Source organism: Lissotriton vulgaris, unplaced genomic scaffold (genome assembly GCF_964263255.1).
Source record: "Lissotriton vulgaris unplaced genomic scaffold, aLisVul1.2 SCAFFOLD_4514, whole genome shotgun sequence".
NCBI lineage: Eukaryota > Metazoa > Chordata > Amphibia > Caudata > Salamandridae > Lissotriton > Lissotriton vulgaris.
Genome location: NW_028241726.1, coordinates 41004 through 63712, shown reverse-complemented (window position 1 = coordinate 63712; position 22709 = coordinate 41004). Strand labels below are relative to the sequence as shown.

Below are 22709 nucleotides of genomic sequence, written 5' to 3'. Positions count from 1 at the left end.
ATGCTTGAAATGCATTGGGCAATACTATTATTTTGAAATATGATGTACTATATTTGCGAAATACTTTTGAAAAAAATGAAATCTTAAAAAAACTTCGCTATGAATAAATGAATTATCGATCATCAAACAATGCTTTATGAAAATTTATGAAAGTTATAAAGGAGTGCATGAATGGAATGCATCTTGTCTCACAGGATTCATATCTTTATCCATAAATACTCTAATCTTGGAAGCCCAGCAAGATTACCATTTGTTGCACCAACGACAGTATCAATACTTAAGAATCAACTTTGTTAACAATATTTACCAGGAGTGCGGAACCTACCACAATTTGTTTGCATGTACAGCGCATTCCCACCGCCTCCCTATCTCGCAGCGCAGCAAGGCGGGGTGCTGCGCTGTGTGACTCTTTGATACATATGCCCCTTGTATTTTGCTTTGCCAGCTGTGATGTTGTTTGCATTTGTGGTTTTGTGGCTGTATTTCTGATGAGTGTTGTTTGGAAAGCATCCAATCAACACCTGAGTCTGTTAAGGTTCCAGCCAATGACGAAGGGCACAGGCCTGGTTGGTGCACTCGTAAAAGTCACGCCCGATGCCATTGGTCGGATCTCTTTATTACGCAACGTGATGACAGTATCCTTGGATTATTTATTGTGAATATCGGTTGTTAAAGCCAATAGGCCTTTCAATATCACTCGGTGGTGCAGACTGTAGACCGGTATTTTGTTAAATGAAATCTCACAGATTACGATAGGAGGCGGGGTTTTGGTGTGCGTGCCCCCTGTGACAATCTCAGGGGATGTGACAATCCTTGTCAGGCCATCTTGAGAGGAGCTGTCTATGATTTTGCCAACTGTACATAGTTGTAATTTTATAACGTATGCAAAACGGTTTCCAGCTGACGCACGCTTCATTAGGCCCGGTGACGTGTTAGGCCAATCGTAAAGGTTACAGCATTATTGGTTCATTGGGGAAAGCTATGTCAGATTTCATAGGCTTCATTGGTTTATTATAAAAAGTTATGAGAAAGCCGGTAGGGCTGACCCACACATTGTGTAAGGCATCTGTTGTAGGTAATAGGCTCTTGAAGGTGGCTCTCTATTCCACTGCGGCCACAGCCAGCAGGCCGGCGTTTCGTTCCACGGAATCTCACAGAATGCCGTAGCAGGCGAGGGATCCGGGGCTTGTGATCTCCTCGAGGGTAGAACAGTTAGACCCTAATTATCCCCCCTGGTGATCTTAGGAGGAATTTTCTATGCTTTTGAGAGTTGGTAATTTAATTAATAATCGTAATGTTATTACAGTGTACCCAATGTCCACCGTGTTGGAAAGTTTATGCTCAATACAGTAGGTCCGAGTTGCTTATAAAAGCAAGCCAATGATAAAGGCCGTGGGCCTGGTGAGTTCTTTGGGAAACCTTATGCCAAGTGCCATCATTCTGATGTGTTTCTGAAGTCATTTTTATACAAGTTACAACAAAGATAATATGCCTAATTTATTTATTATGAAAATCATACAGTACAGCCTATAAGGGTGGATGCAATGATATTGTAAAATATAATGCCCCAGGGCCCAGTGAAAAAAAAAAAATATATATATATATATAGTTGCATAAGAAAAAAAGTAAAAATGAGGGGTTGGTATAATGGGGGGTTGCGCGACCATGGGGTGCTGGCCAGCAATTGGGCATTGGTCGCCCAAGGCGGGGTTTGGCCACAGATGGGAGGGTTGGCCACAGATGGGGGGGTTGGCCACAGATGGGTGTTGGGTGCTGGGGCTGGCCGGTAGCCAGGCCCTGTGGCTATCCCCATGCTGCTAACGGTCATAGGCTGTGCTCTGCATGAGATCGGCACCCGCAGTGGGTTGGCCGCCCATGGGGTGTTGGACATGGCCTGTTCCTCAAGTCTGGCCCTGCATCCATCCTTCTGAAAAAACCAAAGGTTAAAGTCTCAGCCCTCCTTCAAACAAAGGATGCCCTCAAAGGATGGGTTGCAGGGACTGGCCAGGGGCCACTCTCTGCACCCCACCCTCTGCTGTGCGCAGCCAAAGGCTGTCTGTAGGCGTTGGTGCTCAAGGCCTGGCCTGGGAGGACTTGTGGTCTACCCCTACTGCGCACAATCGAAGGCGGTCCACAGTGCAGCTGAGCTGCTGGCCTAGGCTTGAGAACCGCTTCTGCAAATACAATCCCTGGTATAAGTCGAGTGCAGAGGCTTGCCATGAGAAACATGATATGCAGTCCAACCTTCCTGTCTTCATGCCCTGTCCTGTAATGAGTTGTCTACAAACATTTCTTACAGAGACTGCTGCTATTCTCAACTAGTTTCCATATTTGTTAATATTGTGGAGGGCTGCAGGGAGCGCAGCAGCCGCCAAGCAACATTAAAAAAAACACAGTAAGTCTCCTGGGCATTGAATCCTCAATCCATGACCCCCTAAGAGCTGACCATAGTTTGTCTAAAGCACTCCAAGCAGGAAGTTTTTGCTCTTCAGCTGGAGTGCAGGGACCCCTTGTGGTTGGTTCTATGGCTGCACTTTATTGTCTGAAAACTGTTCAAAAACGACTCAAAGAAATTTTAATGTTTTATTTTTAATGAAGCTTAATTGTAAATATTTTGTGAAATCCCTATTATTAAACATTGCAATGTGTACATTTATTAAATACACATTTGATTATTTATACTTATTAGTGACGTTTTAACAAGGTCAAAAGGACATTTTAGTAAATCGTGTTGTGCGGACCCCCTTAATAAAGCCAATAGGTCCGTCGCTATTTATATTTGGTATTTTGACCATTTGACAGAGTCAGTAGGTCTGTCTCACTTACAATGACGCCATTTATCTTAATACATAACATAGCCAGCCCTGTGTAGCCTGTGTGTGGCTGCTGTGCTCAACCCCACGCCTCACAGGCCCGATTCTGCACCAAACTACCAGCCAAGGGCTGTGCCCGACAGGGGGTTGGGTGCAGAACCTGTCCCTCGTACCATAAAGTAACTCTAACTCATACTCCTGCTGTGCACTGCTAATGTCCTCCCATATTACATCACTCATGACATGTTGTACGACATCACTGATAACATCCGTGCAACATCTGCAATGAGGTCTTTAATGACAACACTGCGCGGGGCGTTATAGTGACTGTGATGATGCGACAGGCCGCAGAGCTGGGTCTGGGGCAGCAAGGCTAGGTCTCTTCCTGTGAGCCCAGTGTGGTCCCTCCCTTCTTGACCGGTCCCAGTGACCGTCCCTCATCCAAACGACACGTGTGGAGAGCTTTGGGCTGCCCCAGGAAGCCTAATCCCCAGGTGCGACGACCCCCCCAGCTCTCACTCCAGACATCTGTGGGTACCCTGACTGGCCTGGTGGACTTTGCATTTAGAAGTTATTAATGAGCCTCTCACAAAATGACCCAGAAATATACTGTAGAAAAATATCAGATTCGTGCATTTCATGCCATACTGAGTACTTTGCATGAGACTTCTGCCACGTTCACAAGCTTTGGGATGAGTCATTTACTTGAAGGAAGGTGTAATGAGCCAGTCTTGTAAGGAGGCCACTGTGCACCTCTGGCCTTGTGTAGAAACGAGGCAGCTGGGGTGAAAAGGCATGTGTCTCCAATGAAGATGTGAACGTAGGACAGGCAGCTCAGGTGCACCAGATGAGTAACATGTATGTGCTCTGACTCAAAGCCCTTCTACACACTCCATCATAGGTCTGACCTGCAGCACCAAATGTATGACGTTACAACGCATACATTTACAATGCATGCCTTTAGAACATAGTTTTTACATTGCAACATCCTTGCCAACGCATTCCTTTACATTGCATGCCATTACATCGCATTTTTAGAAATTACCTTTACAACGCATTCCATTACATCGCATTTTACCTTTACAACGCATGCCATAACAACGCATACCATTACATTGCATTTAAGGTAAGTATTGGATAGTATAGGGATAAAAATTACTATTCTAACTCCAGGGGGTGCAACCTTAGGGTAAGTTTTGGATAGTGTAGGGGTACTATGCGTTGTACTGGTATTCGTTGTAATGGTATGCGTTGTAATGCCTGCATTGTAGTGACATGCGATGCAGTGTCATGTGTTGTAATGGTATGCGTTGTAATGCTTGTGTTGTAGAGAGATGTGTTGTAAAGGATGCTGTGATGTAATGACTGCGTTGTAAGTGTAGTGCGATGTAATGGTTGCGTTGTAAAGGATGTTTCCCACAGCCCCAGATGATTAACATGTATGTGCTCAGACTCAAAGCCTGTCTGTACACCCCGTCATAGGTCTGACCTGAAGTAGCAGATGGGTAACATGTATGTGCTCTGACTCTAAGCCCTTCTCTACACTCCGGCACAGGTCGGACCTGCAGCACCACATGTGTAACATATATGTGCTCTGACTCAAAGCCCATCTGTACACTTCGTCATAGGTCTGACCTGCAGCACATGGCTCCAATTTCCACTGTGCTGTACATGAACAAAGAATTTACCTTGTAGACAGAAACACACATAAGGACAGAGGCAGGTACATGGGTCTCCTGAGACCAGAATCAGGGCACATATCAGCAAAACATGTTAGGGCTTCACAGCAAGGGGGATGAACTCCTGCCAAGGGCCGCTTGATACAGGACGAGGCTAGTGAGAGCCTAGATCTCTCGGCTAGTTGTGGCCGGAGGTGGTGGCGATGGAGCCGTGTCGGTCGCGCCCAGCGGTAGAGATTGTCCTGGGGCTGTTGTAAGCTGGAGCCCTGGCTCGCTTGGCTTCTTTCCACATGCTCGGGCTTGGACCGTCTTCTGAAGGTACTCGATGGCCACCCTCTCAGGTGGCTCAGACCAGGGCGGCTCACACAGCTCCTGGGTGGGGTACCTCATGTCCTGCCACCTCCTGATGAGGTGAAACATTCTGAGTCACAGTTTCGCCCGCTCTCTCTTTCCAGCTCTCCATCGAGGACACCACCTCCATCCTCCCGAAACTCAAGCGCAACTCCAACGCCTACGGGATTGGCGCCCTTGCCAAGTCTTCTGTCAAAGGTGAGTTCTCTGCCACCCTACAAGCCTTCGGTGTCTTCACCCTTGGCACCGCGCCTTTGTTGAGTACCCACCTTCAAACCTCTTCTTGTTGAGTCCTGCACCATTGAATCCCTCCTCGGTGAAACCAATACCCATCAAAGTCTTCCTCATTGAGTGAGCCCTCTTAGTGAGTTCCTTCTACCGACTAACCCTTGGTGAAGCCCAAGCATTCGGAGGCCACCACCCCCCCCCATCACATCCCAATCCAACCAAGTCCCTTGACCATCACCTTTCCTTTAAGTTATTCTTCACCACCAGATCCTGCCCCAAGTCTGTTGATTGCAAATCACATCTGGCTGATACCAGGGTCCACCAGCTTTCCTAAATGGCCTCTCAATGTAACCTGTACATGCAACACCATCTCCTGTGTCTATATCATTGTCAATGACCTCTGGGTGTGACCTGTGCATGTACCTCCATCTCCTGTGTGTATATCATTGACAATGACCTCTGAGTGAGACCTGTGCATGTACCTCCTCCTCCTGTGTGTATATCATTGTCAATGACCTCTGGGTGTAGCCTGTGCATGTACCTCCATCTCCTGTGTGTACATCATTGACAATGACCTCTGAGTGAGACATGTGCATGTACATCCTCCTCCTGTGTGTATATCATTGTCAATGACCTCTGGGTGTAACCTGTGCATGTACCTCCATCTCCTGTGTGTATATCATTGACAATTACCTCTAAGTGAGACCTGTGCATGTACCTCCTCCTCCTGTGTGTATATCATTGTCAATGACCTCTGGGTGTAACCTGTGCATGTACCTCCATCTCCTGTGTCTATAGCATTGTCAATGACCTCTGGGTGTGACCTGTGATGTACCACACCATTCAGTGTGTTTATCATTGTTAATGACCTCTAGGTGTGACCTGTGCATATACCTCCATCTACTGTGTCTATGTCATTGTCAATGACCTCTGAGTGTGACCTGTGCATGTAAATCCTCCCCCTGTGTTCATATCATTGTCAATGACCGCTCGGTGTGACCTGTGATGTACCCCCTCCTCCTGTGTTCATATCATTGTTAATGACCTCTCAGTGTGACCTATGCATGTACCTCCTCCTTCTGTGTTCATGTCATTGTCAATGAACTCTGGGTGTAACCTGTGCATGTACCTCCATCTCCTGTGTCTATAGCATTGTCAATGACCTCTGGGTGTGACCTGTGAGGTACCACACCATTCAGTGTGTTTATCATTGTTAATGACCTCTAGGTGTGACCTGTGCATATACCTCCATCTCGTGTGTCTATGTCATAGTCAATGACCTCTGAGTGTGACCTGTGCATGTAAATCCTCCCCCTGTGTTCATATCATTGTCAATGACCGCTCGGTGTGACCTGTGATGTACCTCCTCCTCCTGTGTTCATATCATTGTCAATGACCTCTCTGTGTGACCTGTGCATGTACCTCCTCCTTCTGTGTTCATATCATTGTCAATGAACTCTGGGTGTGACCTGTGTATGTGCCTACTCCTCATGTGTGTCCATCACTGTCAATGACCTCTGGGTGTGACCAGTTCATGTGCCTCCTCCTTCTGTGTGTATATCATTGTCAATGACCTCTGGGTGTGACCTGTGCATGTACCTCCATTTCCTATGTCTATATCATTGTCAATGGCCTCTCGGTGTGACCTGTGCATGTACCTCCTCCTCCTGTGTTCATATCATTGTCAATGACCGCTCGGTGTGACCTGTGCTTATACCTCCTCATCCTGTATTCATATCATTGTCAATGACCGCTCGGTGTGACCTGTGCTTATACCTCCTCCTCCTCCTGTATTTATATCATTGTCAATGATCTCTCCATGTGACCTGTGTATGTGCCTCCTGCTCATGTGTGTCCATCACTGTCAATGACCTCTGGGTGTGACCTGTGCATGTGCCTCCTCCTCCTGTGTGTATATCATTGTCAATGACCTCTGGGTGTGACCTGTGCATGTACCTCGATCTCCTGTGTGTATATCATTGGCAATGACCTCTGGGTGTGATCTGTGCAAGTACCTCCATCTCCTGTGTCTATATCATTGTCAATGACCTCTTGGTGTGACTTGTACTTGTACCTCTTCCTCCTGTGTTCATATGTTTGTCAATGACCTCTCGGTGTGACCAGTGCATGTACCTATTCCTCCTGTGTGCATATCATTGTCAATGACCTCTCGGTGTGACCTGTGCCTGTACCTATTCCTCCTGTGTGTATATCATTGTCAATGACCTCTGAGTGTGACCTGTGATGTACCTCCTCCTCCCTCATGATTATCATTGGCAATGACCTCTGGGTGAGACCTGTTTGTGTACCTCCTCCTCCTGTGTGTACATCATTGTCAATGACCTCTCGGTGTGACCTGTGCATGTACCTCCTCCTCCTGTGTGTATATAACTGTCAATGACCTCTGGGAGTAATCTGTGCATGTACCTCCATCTCTTGTGTCTATATCCTTGTCAATAACCTCTGGGTGTGACCTGTGCATGAACCTCCTCCTCATGTGTGTATATCATTGTCAAGGACCTCTGGGTGTAACCTGTGCATGTACCTCCATCTCCTGTGTCTATAGCATAGTCAATGACCTCTGGGTGTGATCTGTGATGTACCACACCATTCAGTGTGTTTATCATTGTTAATTACCTCTAGGTGTGACCTGTGCATGTACCTCCATCTTCTGTGTCTATATCATTGTCAATGACCTCTGGGTGTGACCTGTGCATTTACCTCCTCCTCCTGTGTGTATATTATTGTCCCTAACCTCTGGGTGTGATCTGTGCATGTACCTCCTCCTCCTGTGTGTACATCATTGTCAATGACCCCTGGGCGTAACCTGTGCATGTAGTTCCTCCTCCTTTGTTTATATCATTGTCAATGACCTCTGGGTGAGACCTGTGATGTACCTCCATCTCCTGTGTCTATATCATTGTCAATGACCTCTGGGTGTTACCTGTGGTGTACCTCTTCCTCCTGTGTGTATATCAATGTCAATGACCTCTCGGTGTGACCTGTGCTTGTACCTCCATCTCCTGTGTCTACATTATTGTCAATGACCTCTCGTGTGACCTGTGCATGCACCGCCTCCTCCTGTGTGTATATCACTGTCAATTACCTCTCAGTATGACCTGTGCATGTACCTCCTCCCCCTTATGTATATCATTGTCAATGACCTCTCGTGTGACCTGTGCATGCACCTCCTCCTCATGTGTATATCATTGTCAATTACCTCTGGGTGTGACCTGTGCATGCACCACTTCCTCCTGTGTGTATATCATTGTCAATGACCTCTCAGTGTGACCTGTGCATGTACCTCCTCCTCCTCCTGTGTTCATATCATTGTCATTGACCGCTCGGTGTGACCTGTGATTTACCTCCATCTCCTGTGTCTATATCATTGTCAATTACCTCTGGGTGTGACCTGTGCATGTACCTCCTCCTTCTGTGTTCATATCATTGTCAATGAACTCTGGATGTGACCTGTGTATGTGCCTCCTCCTCATGTGTGTCCATCACTGTCAATGACCTCTGGGTGCGACCTGTGCATGTGCCTCCTCCTCCTGTGTGTATATCATTGCCAATGACCTCTTGGTGTGACCTGTGCATGTACCTCCATCGCCTATGTCTATATCATTGTCAATGACCTCTGGGTGTGACCTGTGCGTGTACCTCCATCTCCTGTGTCTGTATCATTGTCAATGACCTCTTGGTGTGACTTGTGCTTGTACCTCCTCCTCCTGTGTTCATATGCTTGACAATGACCTCTTGGTGTGACCTGTGCATGTACCACCTCCTTCTGTGTGTACATCATTGTCAATGACCTCTCGGTGTGACCTGTGCATGTACCACCTCCTTCTGTGTGTACATTATTGTCAATGACCTCTCGGTGTGACCTGTGCATGAACCTATTCCTCCTGTGTGTATATCATTGTCAATGACCTCTGGGTGTCACCTGTGCATGCACCTCCTCCTCCTGTGTGTACATCATTGTCAATGACCTCTCTGTGTGACCTGTGCATATACCTCCTCCGCATTTGCGTATATCATTGTCAATGACCTCTGGGTGTGACCTGTGCATGTGCTTCCATCTCTTGTGTCTATATAGTTGTCAATAACCTCTGGGTGTGACCTGCGCATGTACCTCCATCTCCTGTGTCTATATCATTGTCAATGACCTCTTAGTGTGACTTGTACTTGTACCTCTTCCTCCTGTGTTCATATGTTTGTCAATGACCTCTCGTTGTGACCAGTGCATGTACCTATTCCTCCTGTGTGCATATCAATGTCAATGACCTCTCGGTGTGACCTGTGCCTATACCTATTACTCCTGTGTGTATATCATTGTCAATGACCTCTGAGTGTGACCTGTGATGTACCTCCTCCTCCCTCATGTATATCATTGGCAATGACCTTTGGGTGTGACCTGTGCGTGTACCTCCTCCTCCTGTGTGTACATCATTGTCAATGACCTCTCGGTGTGACCTGTGCATGTACCTCCTCCTCCTGTGTGTATATAATTGTCAATGACCTCTGGGTGTAACCTGTGCATGTACCTCCATCTCTTGTGTCTATATCCTTGTCAATAACCTCTGGGTGGGACCTGTGCATGAACCTCCTCCTCATGTGTGTATATCATTGTCAATGACCTCTGGGTGTAACCTGTGCATGTACCTCCATCTCCTGTGTCTATAGCATTGTCAATGACCTCTGGGTGTGACCTGTGATGTACCACACCATTCAGTGTGTTTATCATTGTTAATGACCGCTAGTTATGACCTGCGCATATACCTCCATCTCCTGTGTCTATATCATTGCCAATGGCCTCTGAGCGTGACCTGTGCATGTACCTCCATCTTCTGTGTCTATATCATTGTCAATGACCTCTGGGTGTGATCTGTGCATGTACCTCCTCCTCCTGTGTGTATATCATTGTCCCTAACCTCTTGGTGTGATCTGTGCATGTACCACCTCCTCCTGTGTGTACATCATTGTCAATGACCCCTGGGCGTAACCTGTGCATGTAGCTCCTCCTTTATTTATATCATTGTCAATGACCTCTGGGTGAGACCTGTGATGTACCTCCATCTCCTGAGTATATATCATTGTCAATGACCTCTGGGTGTGACCTGTGGTGTACCTCTTCCTCCTGTGTGTATATCAATGTCAATGACCTCTTGGTGTGACCTGTACTTGTACCTCCATCTCCTGTGTCTACATTATTGTCAATGACCTCTTGTGTGACCTGTGCATGCACCTCCTCCTCCTGTGTGTATATCATTGTCAATTACCTCTCAGTATGACCTGTGCATGTACCTCCTCCTCCCTTATGTATATCATTGTCAATGACCTCTCGTGTGACCTGTGCATGCACCTCCTCCTGTGTGTATATCATTGTCAATTACCTCTGGGTGTGACCTGTGCATGCACCTCCTCCTCATGTGTGTATATCATTGTCAATGACCGATTGGTGTGACCTGTGATGTACCTCCATCTCCTGTGTCTATATCATTGTCAATGACCTCTGGGTGTGACCTGTGCATGTACCTCCTCCTTCTGTGTTCATATCATTGTCAGTGAACTCTGGGTGTGACCTGTGTATGTGCCTCCTCCTCATGTGTGTCCATCACTGTCAATGACCTCTGGGTGTGACCTGTGCATGTGCCTCCTCCTCCTGTGTGTATATCATTGCCAATGACCTCTGGGTGTGACCTGTGCATGTACCTCCATTTCCAGTGTGTATATCATTGTCAATGATCTCTTGGTGTGACCTGTGCATGTACCTCCACCGCCTATGTCTAGATCATTGTCAATGACCTCTGGGTGTGACCTGTGCGTGTACCTCCATCTCCTGTGTCTATATCATTGTCAATGACCTCTTGGTGTGACTTGTTCTTGTACCTCCTCCTCCTGTGTTCATATGCTTGTCAATGACCTCTCGGTGTGACCTGTGCATGTACATCCTCCTCCTATGTGTACACCATTGTCAATGACCTCTCGGTGTGACCTGTGCATGTACCACCTCCTTCTGTATGTACATCATTGTCAATGACCTCTCGGTGTGACCTGTGCATGAACCTATTCCTCCTGTGTATATCATTGTCAATGACCTCTTGGTGTGACCTGTGCATGTACCTCCTCCTCCTGTGTGTACATCCTTGTCAATGACCTCTCTGTGTGACCTGTGCATGTACCTCCTTCTCATGTGTGTATATCATTGTCAATGACCTCTGGGTGTGACCTGTGATGTACCTCCATCTCTTGTGTCTATATCATTGTCAATAACCTCTGGGTGAGACCTGTGCATGTACCTCCATCTCCTGTGTCTACATCATTGTCAATGACCTCTGGGTGTGACCTGTGATGTACCACTTCCTTCTGTGTGTATATCATTGTCAATGGCCTCTCGGTGTGACCTGTCCATGTACCTCCTCCTCCTGTGTGTATATCATTGTCAATGACCTCTGGGTGTGACCTGTGATGTACCTCTTCCTCCTGTGTGTTTATCATTGTCAATGACCTCTGGGTGTGACCTGTGCATGCACCTCCTCCTCCTACGTGCCAATCTCTGTCCATGGCCTCTTGTTGGAGCCTGTGAATATAGCTCCATGTGTGTCCACCACTGCTGGTCCACTGCTTCCTCACCATCCCTACTTCTTCCCTCTCATTCTTGGTGCCCAGCCTCTTCCCTGCTTGGGGTCACCTTGCCTCCCTCAGGTTCCTGGTGGTCCAGCCTCTCCCCTGCTTGGGGTTACCCACCTCCCTCTGGTTCCTGGTGGTCCAGCCTCTCCCCTGCTTGGGGTCACCCGCCTCCCTCTGTTTCTTGGTGCTCCCCTCTCTCCTCGGCTTGGGGTCACCCGCCTCCCTCTGGTTCTTGGTGCTCCCCCTCTCCCCTGCTTGGGGTCACCCGCCTCCCTCTGGTTCTTGGTGGTCCAGCCTCTCCCCTGCTTGGGGTAACCCGCCTCCCTCTGGTTCCTGGTGGTCCAGCCTCTCCCCTGCTTGGGGTCACCCGCCTCCCTCTGGTTCTTGGTGCTCCCCCCTCTCCCCGACTTGGGGTCACCTTGCCTCCCTCTATTTCCTGGTGCTCCCCCTCTCCCCTACTTGGGGTCACCTTGCCTCCCTCTGGTTCTTGGTGCTCCCCCCTCTCCCCTGCTTGGGGTCACCTTGCCTCCCTCTGGTTCCTGGTTCTCCCCCCTCTCCCCTGCTTGGGGTTTTCCACCTCCCTCTGGTTCTTGGGGTCACACGCCTCCCTCTGGTTCTTGGTGCTCCCCCCTCTCCCCTGCTTGGGGTCACCTTGCCTCCCTCTGGTTCTTGGTGCTCCCCCCTCTCCTCTGCTTGGGGTCACCTTGCCTCCCTCTGGTTCCAGGTGGTCAAGCCTCTTCCCTGCTTGGGGTCACATTGCCTCCCTCTAATTCTTGGGGTCACCCACCTCCCTCTGGTTCTTGGTGCTCCCCCTCTCCTCTGCTTGGGGTCACCTTGCCTCCCTCTGGTTCCAGGTGGTCAAGCCTCTTCCCTGCTTGGGGTCACATTGCCTCCCTCTAATTCTTGGGGTCACCCACCTCCCTCTGGTTCTTGGTGCTCCCCCTCTCCCCTGGTTGGGGTCACCTTGCCTCCCTCTATTTCCTGGTGCTCCCCCTCTCCCCTACTTGGGGTCACCTTGCCTCCCTCTGGTTCTTGGTGCTCCCCCTCTCCTCTGCTTGGGGTCACCTTGCCTCCCTCTGGTTCCTGGTGCTCCCCCCTCTCCCCTGCTAGGAGTCACCTTGCCTCCCTCTGGTTCTTGGTGCTCCCCCCTCTCCCCTACTTGGGGTCATCTTGCCACCCTCTGGTTCTTGGGGTCACCCGCCTCCCTCTGGTTCTTGGTGCTCCCCCCTCTCCCCTGCTTGGGGTCACCTTGCCTCCCTCTGGTTCTTGGTGCTCCCCCTCTCCTCTGCTTGGGGTCACCTTGCCTCCCTCTGGTTCCAGGTGGTCAAGCCTCTTCCCTGCTTGGGGTCACATTGCCTCCCTCTAATTCTTGAGGTCACCCACCTCCCTCTGGTTCTTGGTGCTCCCCCTCTCCCCTGGTTGGGGTCACCCGCCGTCCTCTGGTTCTTGGTGCTCCCCCCTCTCCCCTGCTTGGGGTCACCTTGCCTCCCGCTGGTTCCTGGTGGTCAAGCCCCTTCCCTGCTTGGGGTCACATTGCCTCCCTCTGATTCTTGGGGTCACCCGCCTCCCTCTGGTTCTTAGTGCTCCCCCTCTCCCCTGGTTGGGGTCACCCACCTCCCTCTGGTTCTTGGGGTCACCTTGCCTCCCTCTGGTTCTTGGGGTCACCTTGCCTCCCTCTGGTTCTTTGGGTCACCTTGCCTCCCTCTGGTTCTTGGGGTCACCCACCTTCCTCTGGTTCTTGGTGCTCCCCCCTCTACCCTGCTTGTGGTCACCTTGCCTCCCTCTGGTTCTTGGTGGTCTAGCTTCTTCCCTGCTTGGGGTCACCTTGCCTCCCTCTGGTTCTTGGGGTCACCTCCCTCCCTCTGGTTCTTGGTGCACCCCCTCTCCCCTGCTTGGGGTCACCCGCCTCCCTCTGGTTCTTGGGGTCACCTTGCCTCCCTCTGGTTCTTGGGGTCACCTTGCCTCCCTCTGGTTCTTGGGCCACCCGCCTCCTTCTGGTTCTTGGTTCTCCTCCCTCTAGTTCTTGGGGTCACCCGCCTCCCTGGTTCTTGGGGTCACCTTGCCTCCCTCTGGTTCTTGGGGTCAGCCGCCTTCCTCTGGTTCTTGGGGTCACCTTGCCTTCCTTTGGTTCTTGGGGGTCACCTTGCCTCCCTCTGATTCTTGGGGTCACCCACCTTCCTCTGGTTCTTGGTGCTCCCCCCTCTACCCTGCTTGTGGTCACCTTGCCTTCCTCTGGTTCTTGGTGGTCTAGCTTCTTCCCTGCTTGGGGTCACCTTGCCTCCCTCTGGTTCTTGGGGTCACCTCCCTCCCTCTGGTTCTTGGTGCACCCCCCTCTCCCCTGCTTGGGGTCACCCGCCTCCCTCTGGTTCTTGGGGTCACCTTGCCTCCCTCTGGTTCTTGGGGTCACCTTGCCTCCCTCTGGTTCTTGGGGTCACCCGCCTCCTTCTGGTTCTTGGTTCTCCTCCGTCTGGTTCTTGGGGTCACCCGCCTCCCTGGTTCTTGGGGTCACCTTGCCTCCCTCTGGTTCTTGGGGTCACCCGCCTTCCTCTGGTTCTTGGGGTCACCTTGCCTTCCTTTGGTTCTTGGGGGTCACCCTGCCTCCCTCTGTTTCTTGGGGTCACCCGCCTCCCTCTGGTTCTTGGGGTCACCTTGCCTCCCTCTGGTTCTTGGGGTCACCCGCCTCCTTCTGGTTCTTGGTTCTCCTCCCTCTGGTTCTTGGGGTCACCTTGCCTCCCTCTGGTTCTTGGGGTCACCCGCCTCCCTCTGGTTCTTGGGGTCACCTTGCCTCCCTCTGGTTCTTGGGGTCACCCGCCTCTTTCTGGTTCTTGGTTCTCCTCCCTCTGGTTCTTGAGGTCATCCACCTCCCTCTGGTTTTTAGGGTCACCTGCCTCCCTCTGGTTCTTGGGGTCACCCGCCTCCCTCTGGTTTTTAGGGTCACCTGCCTCCCTCTGGTTCTTGGGGTCACCTGCCTCTCTCTGGTTCTTGGGGTCACCTTGCATTCCTCTGGTTCTTGGGGTCACCCACCTCCCTCTGGTTCTTGGGGTCACCTTGCCTCCCTCTGGTTCTTGGGGTCACCTTGCCTCCCTCTGGTTCTTAGGGTCACCCACCTCCTTCTGGTTCTTGGTTCTCCTCCCTCTGGTTCTTGGGGTCACCTTGCCTGCCTCTGGTTCTTGGGGTCACCCGCCTCCCTCTGGTTCTTGGGGTCACCCGCCTCCCTCTGGTTGGGGTCACCCACCTCCCTCTGGTTCTTGGGGTCACATTGCCACCCTCTGGTTCTTGGGGTCACCTTGCCTCCCTCTGGTTCTTGGGGTCACCTTGCCTCCCTCTGGTTCTTGGGGTCACCCACCTCCCTCTGGTTCTTGGTGGTCCAGCTTCTTCCCTGCTTGGGGTCACCTTGCCTCCCTCTGGTTCTTGGGGTCACCTCCCTCCCTCTGGTTCTTGGTGCACCCCCCTCTCCCCTGCTTGGGGTCACCCGCCTCCCTCTGGTTCTTGGGGTCACCTTGCCTCCCTATGGTTCTTGGGGTCACCTTGCCTCCCTCTGGTTCTTGGGGTCACCCGCCTCCTTCTGGTTCTTGGTTCTCCTCCCTCTGGTTCTTGGGGTCACCCGCCTCCCTGGTTCTTGGGGTCACCTTGCCTCCCTCTGTTTCTTGGGGTCACCCGCCTCCCTTTGGTTCTTGGGGTCACCTTGCCTCCCTCTGGTTCTTGGGGTCACCCGCCTCCTTCTGGTTCTTGGTTCTCCTCCCTCTGGTTCTTGGGGTCACCTTGCCTCCCTCTGGTTCTTGGGGTCACCCGCCTTCCTCTGGTTCTTGGGGTCACCTTGCCTCCCTCTGGTTCTTGGGGTCACCCGCCTCCTTCTGGTTCTTGGTTCTCCTCCCTCTGGTTCTTGGGGTCACCCGCCTCCCTCTGGTTCTTGGGGTCATCCGCCTCCCTCTGGTTCTTGGGGTCACCCGCCGCCCTCTGGTTTTTGGGGTCACCCGCCTCCCTCTGGTTCTTGGGGTCACCTTGCCTCCCTCTGGTTCTTGGGGTCACCTTGCATCCCTCTGGTTCTTGGGGTCACCCGCCTCCCTCTGGTTCTTGGGGTCACCTTGCCTCCCTCTGGTTCTTGGGGTCACCTTGCCTCCCTCTGGTTCTTAGGGTCACCCACCTCCTTCTGGTTCTTGGTTCTCCTCCCTCTGGTTCTTGGGGTTACCTTGCCTCCCTCTGGTTCTTGGGGTCACCCACCTCCCTCTGGTTCTTGGGGTCGCCTGCCTCCCTCTGGTTCTTGGGGTCACCTTGCCTCCCTCTGGTTCTTGGGGTCACTGCCTCCCTCTGGTTCTTAGGGTCACCTTGCCTCCCTCTGGTTCTTGGGGTCACCTTGCCTCCCTCTGGTTCTTGGGGTCACCCGGCACCCTCTGGTTCTTGGCGTCACCTTGCCTCCCTCTGGTTCTTGGGGTCACCTTGCCTCCCTCTGGTTCTTGGGGTCACCCGCCTCCTTCTGGTTCTTGGTTCTCCTCCCTCTGGTTCTAGGGGTCACGTTGCCTCCCTCTGGTTCTTGGGGTCACCCGCATCCCTCTGGTTCTTGGGGTCACCTTGCCTCCCTCTGGTTCTTATGGTCACCTTGCCTCCCTCTGGTTCTTGGGGTCACCCACCTCCTTCTGGTTCTTGGTTCTACTCCCTCTGGTTCTTGGGGTCACCCGCCTCCCTCTGGTTCTTGGGGCCACCCCCCTTCCTCTGGTTCTTGGGGTCACCCGCCTCCCTCTGGTTCTTGGGGTCACCCGCCTCACTCTGGTTCTTGGGGTCACCTTGCCTCTTCTTGGGGTCACCCGCCTCCTTCTGGTTCTTGGGGTCACCTTGCCTCCCTCTGCTTCTTGGGGTCACCTGGCCTCCCTCTGGTTCATGGGGTCACCCACCTCCCTCTGCTCCTTGGGGTCATCCACCTCCCTCTGGTTCTTGGGGTCACCTTGCCTCCCTCTGGTTCTTGGGGTCACCCGCCTCCCTCTGGTTCTCAGGGTCACCTTGCCTCCCTCTGGTTCTTGGGGTCACCCGGCACCCTCTGGTTCTTGGCGTCACCTTGCCTCCCTCTGGTTCTTGGGGTCACCTTGCCTCCCTCTGGTTCTTGGGGTCACCCGCCTCCTTCTGGATCTTGGTTCTCTTCCCTCTGGTTCTTGGGGTCACCTTGCCTCCCTCTGGTTCTTGGGGTCACCCACCTCTCTCTGGTTCTTGGTGTCTCCCTCCTCCCTCTGCTTCTTGGGGTCACCTTGCCTCCCTCTGGTACTTGTGGTCACCTTGCCTCCCTCTGGTTCTTGGGGTCACCCACCTCCCACTGGTTCTTGGGGTCACCTTGCCTTCTTCTGATTCTTGGGGTCACCTGCCTCCTTCTGGTTCTTGGTTCTCCTCACTCTGGTTTTTGAGGTCCCCTTGCCTCCCTCTGGTTCTTGGGGTCACCCGCCTCCCTCTGGTTCTTGGGGTCACCTTGCCTCCCTTTGGTTCTTGGGGTCACCTTGCCTCCCTCTGGTTCTTGGGGTCACCTGCCTCCCTCTGGTTCTTGGGGTCACCTTGCCTCCCTCTGGTTCTTGGGGTCACCTTGCCTCCCTCTGCTTCTTGGGGTCACCTTGCCTCCCTCTGGTTCTTGGGGTCACCCACCTCCCACTGGATATTGGGGTAACCTTGCCTCCTTCTGATTCTTGGGGTCACCTTGCCTCCCTCTGGTTCTTGGGGTCACCTGCCTCCCTCTGGGTCTTGGGGTCACCTTGCCTCCCTTTAGTTCTTGGGGTCACCTTGCCTCCCTCTGGTTCTTGGGGTCACCCACCTCCCTCTGGTTCTTGGTGCTCCCCCCTCTACCCTGCTTGTGGTCACCTTGCCTCCCTTTAGTTCTTGGTGGTCCAGCTTCTTCCCTGCTTGGGGTCACCTTGCCTCCCTCTGGTTCTTGGGGTCACCTCCCTCCCTCTGGTTCTTGGTGCACCCCCCTCTCCCCTGCTTGGGGTCACCCGCCTCCCTCTGGTTCTTGGGGTCACCTTGCCTCCCTCTGGTTCTTGGGGTCACCTTGCCTCCCTCTGGTTCTTGGGGTCACCTTGCCTCCCTCTGGTTGTTGGGGTCACCCACCTCCTTCTGGTTCTTGGTTCTCCTCCCTCTGGTTCTTGGGGTCACCCGCCTCCCTGGTTCTTGGGGTCACCTTGCCTCCCTCTGTTTCTTCGGGTCACCCGCCTCCCTCTGGTTCTTGGGGTCACCTTTCCTCCCTCTGGTTCTTGGGGTCACCCGCCTCCTTCTGGTTCTTGGTTCTCCTCCCTCTGGTTCTTGGGGTCACCTTGCCTCCCTCTGGTTCTTGGGGTCACCCGCCTTCCTCTGGTTCTTGGGGTCACCTTGCCTCCCTCTGGTTCTTGGGGTCATCCGCCTCCCTCTGGTTCTTGGGGTCACCCGCCTCCCTCTGGTTTTTGGGGTCACCCGCCTCCCACTGGTTCTTGGGGTCACCTTGCCTCCCTCTGGTTCTTGGGGTCACCTTGCATCCCTCTGGTTCTTGGGGTCACCCGCCTCCCTCTGGTTCTTGGAGTCACCTTGCCTCCCTCTGGTTCTTGGGGTCACCTTGCCTCCCTCTGGTTCGTAGGGTCACCCACCTCCTTCTGGTTCTTGGTTCTCCTCCCTCTGGTTCTTGGGGTCACCTTGCCTCCCTCTGGTTCTTGGGGACACCCACCTCTCTCTGGTTCTTGGGGTCACCTGCCTCCCTCTGGTTCTTGGGGTCACCTTGCCTCCCTCTGGTTCTTGGGGTCACTGCCTCCCTCTGGTTCTTAGGGTCACCTTGCCTCCCTCTGGTTCTTGGGGTCACCTTGCCTCCCTCTGGTTCTTGGGGTCACCCGGCACCCTCTGGTTCTTGGCGTCACCTTGCCTCCCTCTGGTTCTTGGGGTCACCTTGCCTCCCTCTGGTTCTTGGGGTCACCCGCCTCCTTCTGGTTCTTGGTTCTCCTCCCTCTGGTTCTAAGGGTCACGTTGCCTCCCTCTGGTTCTTGGGGTCACCCGCATCCCTCTGGTTCTTGGGGTCACCTTGCCTCCCTCTGGTTCTTGGGGTCACCTTGCCTCCCTCTGGTTCTTGGGGTCACCCGCCTCCTTCTGGTTCTTGGTTCTACTCCCTCTGGTTCTTGGGGTCACCCGCCTCCCTCTGGTTCTTGGGGCCACCCCCTCCCTCTGGTTCTTGGGGTCACCCGCCTCCCTCTGGTTCTTGGGGTCACCCGCCTCACTCTGGTTCTTGGGGTCACCTTGCCTCCCTCTGGTTCTTGGGGTCACCAGCCTCCCTCTGGTTCTTGGGGTCACCTCGCCTCCCTCTGCTTCTTGGGGTCACCTGGCCTCCCTCTGGTTCATGGGGTCACCCACCTCCCTCTGCTTCTTGGGGTCATCCGCCTCCCTCTGGTTCTTGGGGTCACCTTGCCTCCCTCTGGTTCTTGGGGTCACCCGCCTCCCTCTGGTTCTTAGGGTCACCTTGCCTCCCTCTGGTTCTTGGGGTCACCCGGCACCCTCTGGTTCTTGGCGTCACCTTGCCTCCCTCTGGTTCTTGGGGTCACCTTGCCTCCCTCTGGTTCTTGGGGTCACCCGCCTCCTTCTGTATCTTGGTTCTCATTCCTCTGGTTCTTGGGGTCACCTTGCCTCCCTCTGGTTCTTGGTGTCTCCCGCCTCCCTCTGCTTCTTGGGGTCACCTTGCCTCCCTCTGGTACTTGTGGTCACCTTGCCTCTCTCTGGTTCTTGGGGTCACCCACCTCCCACTGGTTCTTGGGGTCACCTTGCCTCCTTCTGATTCTTGGGGTCACCTTGCCTCCCTCTGGTTCTTGGGGTCACCTGCCTCCCTCTGGTTCTTGGGGTCACCTTGCCTCCCTTTGGTTCTTGGGGTCACCTTGCCTCCCTCTGGTTCTTGGGGTCACTCGCCTCCCTCTGGTTCTTGGGGTCACCTTGCCTCCCTCTGGTTCTTGGGGTCACCTTGCCTCCCTCTGCTTCTTGAGGTCACCTTGCCTCCCTCTGGTTCTTGGGGTCACCTGCCTCCCTCTGGTTCTTAGGGTCACCTTGCCTCCCTCTGGTTCTTGGGGTCACCTTGCCTCCTTCTGGTTCTTAAGGTCACCCACCTCCTTCTGGTTCTTGGTTCTCCTCCCTCTGATTCTTGGGGTCACCTTGCCTCCCTCTGGTTCTTGGGGTCACCCACCTCCCTCTGGTTCTTGGGGTCACCCGCCTCCCTCTGCTTCTTGGGGTCACCTTGCCTCCCTCTAGTTCTTGTTGTCACCTTGCCTCCCTCTGGTTCTTGGGGTCACCCACCTCCCTCTCGTTCTTGGGGTCACCTTGCCTCCATCTGGTTCTTAGGGTCACCTTGCCTCCCTCTGGTTCTTGGGGTCACCTGCCTCCTTCTGGTTCTTGGTTCTCCTCACTCTGGTTCTTGGGGTCACCTTGCCTCCCTCTAGTTCTTGGGGTCACCCGCCTCCCTCTGGTTCTTGGGGTCACCCTCCTCCATCTGCCTCTTGGGGTCACCTTGCCGCCCTCTGGTTATTGGGGTCACCTTGCCTCCCTCTGGTTCTTGGGGTCAACCACCTCCCTCTGGTTCTTGGGGTCACCTTGCCTCCCTCTGGTTCTTGGGGTCACCTTGCCTCCCTCCGGTTCTTGGGGTCACCCGCCTCCCTCTGGTTCTTGGGGTCACCTTGCCTCCCTTTGGTTCTTAGGGTCACCCACCTCCATCTAGTTCTTGGGGTCACCTTGCCTCTCTCTGGTTCTTGGGGTCACCCACCTCCCTCTGGTTCTTGGGGTCACCCGCCTCCCTCTGCTTCTTGGGGTCACCTTGCCTCCCTCTGGTTCTTGGGGTCTCCTTGCCTCCCTCTGGTTCTTGGGGTCACCCACCTCCCTCTGGTTCTTGGGGTCATCTTGCCTCCCTCTGGTTCTTGGGGTCACCTTGCCTCCCTCTGGTTCTTGGGGTCACCTGCCTCCTTCTGGTTCTTGGTTCTCCTTCCTCTGGTTCTTGGGGTCACCTTGCCTCCCTCTGGTTCTGGGGGCCACCCGCCTCCTTCTGGTTCTTGGTTCTCCTCCCTCTGGTTCTTGGGGTCACCTTGCCTCCCTCTGGTTCTTGGGGTCACCCATCTCCTTCTGGTTGTTGGTTCTCCTCCCTCTGGTTCTTGGGATCACCTTGCCTCCCTCTGGTTCTTGGGGTCACCCGCCTCCTTCTGGTTCTTGGGGTCACCTTGCCTCCCTCTGGGTCTTGGGGTAACCCGCCTCCCTCTGGTTCTTGGGGTCACCTTGCCTCCCTCTGGTTCTTGGGGTCACCCACCTCCTTCTGGTTCTTGGTTCTCCACCCTCTGGTTCTTGGGGTTACCTTGCCTCCCTCTGGTTCTTGGGGTCACCCGCCTCCCTCTGGTTCTTGGGGTCACCTTGCCTCCCTCTGGTTCTTGGGATGACCTTGCCTCCCTCTGGTTCTTGGGGTCATCCACCTCCTTCTGGTTCTTGGTTCTCCTCCCTCTGGTTCTTGGGGTCATCTGCCTCTCTCTGGTTCTTGGGGTCACCAGCCTCCCTCTGGTTCTTGGGGTCACCCGCCTCCCTCTGGTTCTTGGGGTCACCTTGCCTCCCTCTGGTTCTTAGGGTCACCCACCTCCATCTGGTTCTTGGGGTCACCTTGCCTCCCTCTTGTTCTTGGGGTCACCTTGCCTCCCTCTGGTTCTTGGGTTAACTGCCTCCCTCTGGTTCTTGGGGTCACCTTGGCTCCCTCCGGTTCTTGGGGTCACCCACCTCCTTCTGGTTCTTGGTTCTCCTCCCTCTAGTTCTTGGGGTCACCTTGCCTCCCTCTGGTTCTCGGGGGTCACTCGCCTCCCTCTGGTTCTTGGGGTCACACGCCTCCCTCTGTTTCTTGGGGTCACCTTGCCTCCCTCCTGTTCTTGGGGTCACCTGCCTCCCTCTGGTTCTTGGGGTCACCTTGCCTCCCTCTGGTTTTTGGGGTCACCCGCCTCCCTCTGGTTCTTGGGGTCACCCGCCTCCCTCTGGTTCTTGGGGTCACCTTGCCTCCCTCTGGTTCTTGGGGTCACCTTGCCTCCCTCTGGATCTTGGGGCCACCCACCGCCCTCTGGTTCTTGGGGTCACCTTGCCTTCCTCTGGTTCTTGGGGTCACCCGCCTCCTTCTGCTTCTTGGTTCTCCTCCCTCTGGTTCTTGGGGTCACCTTGCCTCCCTCTGGTTCTTGGGGATGCCTGCCTCCCTCTGGTTCTTGGGGTCACCCGCCTCCCTCTGGTTCTTGGGGTCACCCGCCTCCCTCTGGTTCTTGAGGTCACGTGCCTCCCTCTGGTTCTTGGGGTCACCTTGCCTCCCTCTGGTTCTTGGGGTCACCCTCCTCCCTCTGGTCCTTGGGGGTCACCTGCCTCCTTCTGGTTCTTGGTTCTCCTCCCTCTGGTTCTTGGGGTCACCTTACCTCCCTCTGGTTCTTAGGGTCACCCGCCTCCCTCTGGTTCCTAGGGTCACCTTGCCTCCCTCTGGTTCTTAGGGTCACCCACCTCCCTCTGGTTCTTGGGGTCACCTTGCCTCCCTCTGGTTCCTGGGGTCACCTTGCCTCCCTTTGGTTCTTGGGGTCACCTTGCCTCCCTCTGGTTCTTGGGGTCACCTGGACTCCTCACACCCGATCATGGTTCCTCTTGTCTCCTCGCAGGAATTTCGCGAACCATGAAGGACCGCGTGACGAAGCCCACAGCCATGGGCTCTGGCCGGGTGGCACATATGATTGAGTGGCAAGGATGGGGCAAGGCCGCCAGCCTCCAGCAGCACTATGCCCACGAGACCGTTCGCATGGACGTCGATGCCTACTCGGACCTGAGTGACGGCGAGAAGGAGGCGCGCTTCTTGGCCGGTAGGTACCGCGCGTCTAGCAAAGAGGTCATGTGACTGAGACGTGCAGGGTGTGGTTGGAGATTGTGGGGGTCTGTGACCATCAGAAGAAGCTTAGGGGTGGGAAATCACCTGAGGCACGGTCTGGAGATCACGGGGGATGGTAGCAGAGGGAAGGTGGTGCATTCCTCAGGAGTTCACAGAAGG

The 22709-nt window shown here is 53.8% G+C and overlaps 1 protein-coding gene across 1 annotated transcript in view; it reads left to right on the top strand.

The window, feature by feature from the left end:
• Positions 1-22709, top strand: part of LOC147670582 (protein FAM131B-like) — a gene marked incomplete at both ends in the record, with an annotated part of 106344 nt that overhangs the window by 65635 nt on the left and 18000 nt on the right. Inside the window, 2 exons of the mRNA XM_086948152.1 lie at positions 4948-5041; positions 22327-22524. Of these exons, the coding sequence (XP_086804278.1) occupies positions 4948-5041; positions 22327-22524 (292 nt within the window). The remainder of the gene's footprint in view (positions 1-4947; positions 5042-22326; positions 22525-22709) is intronic.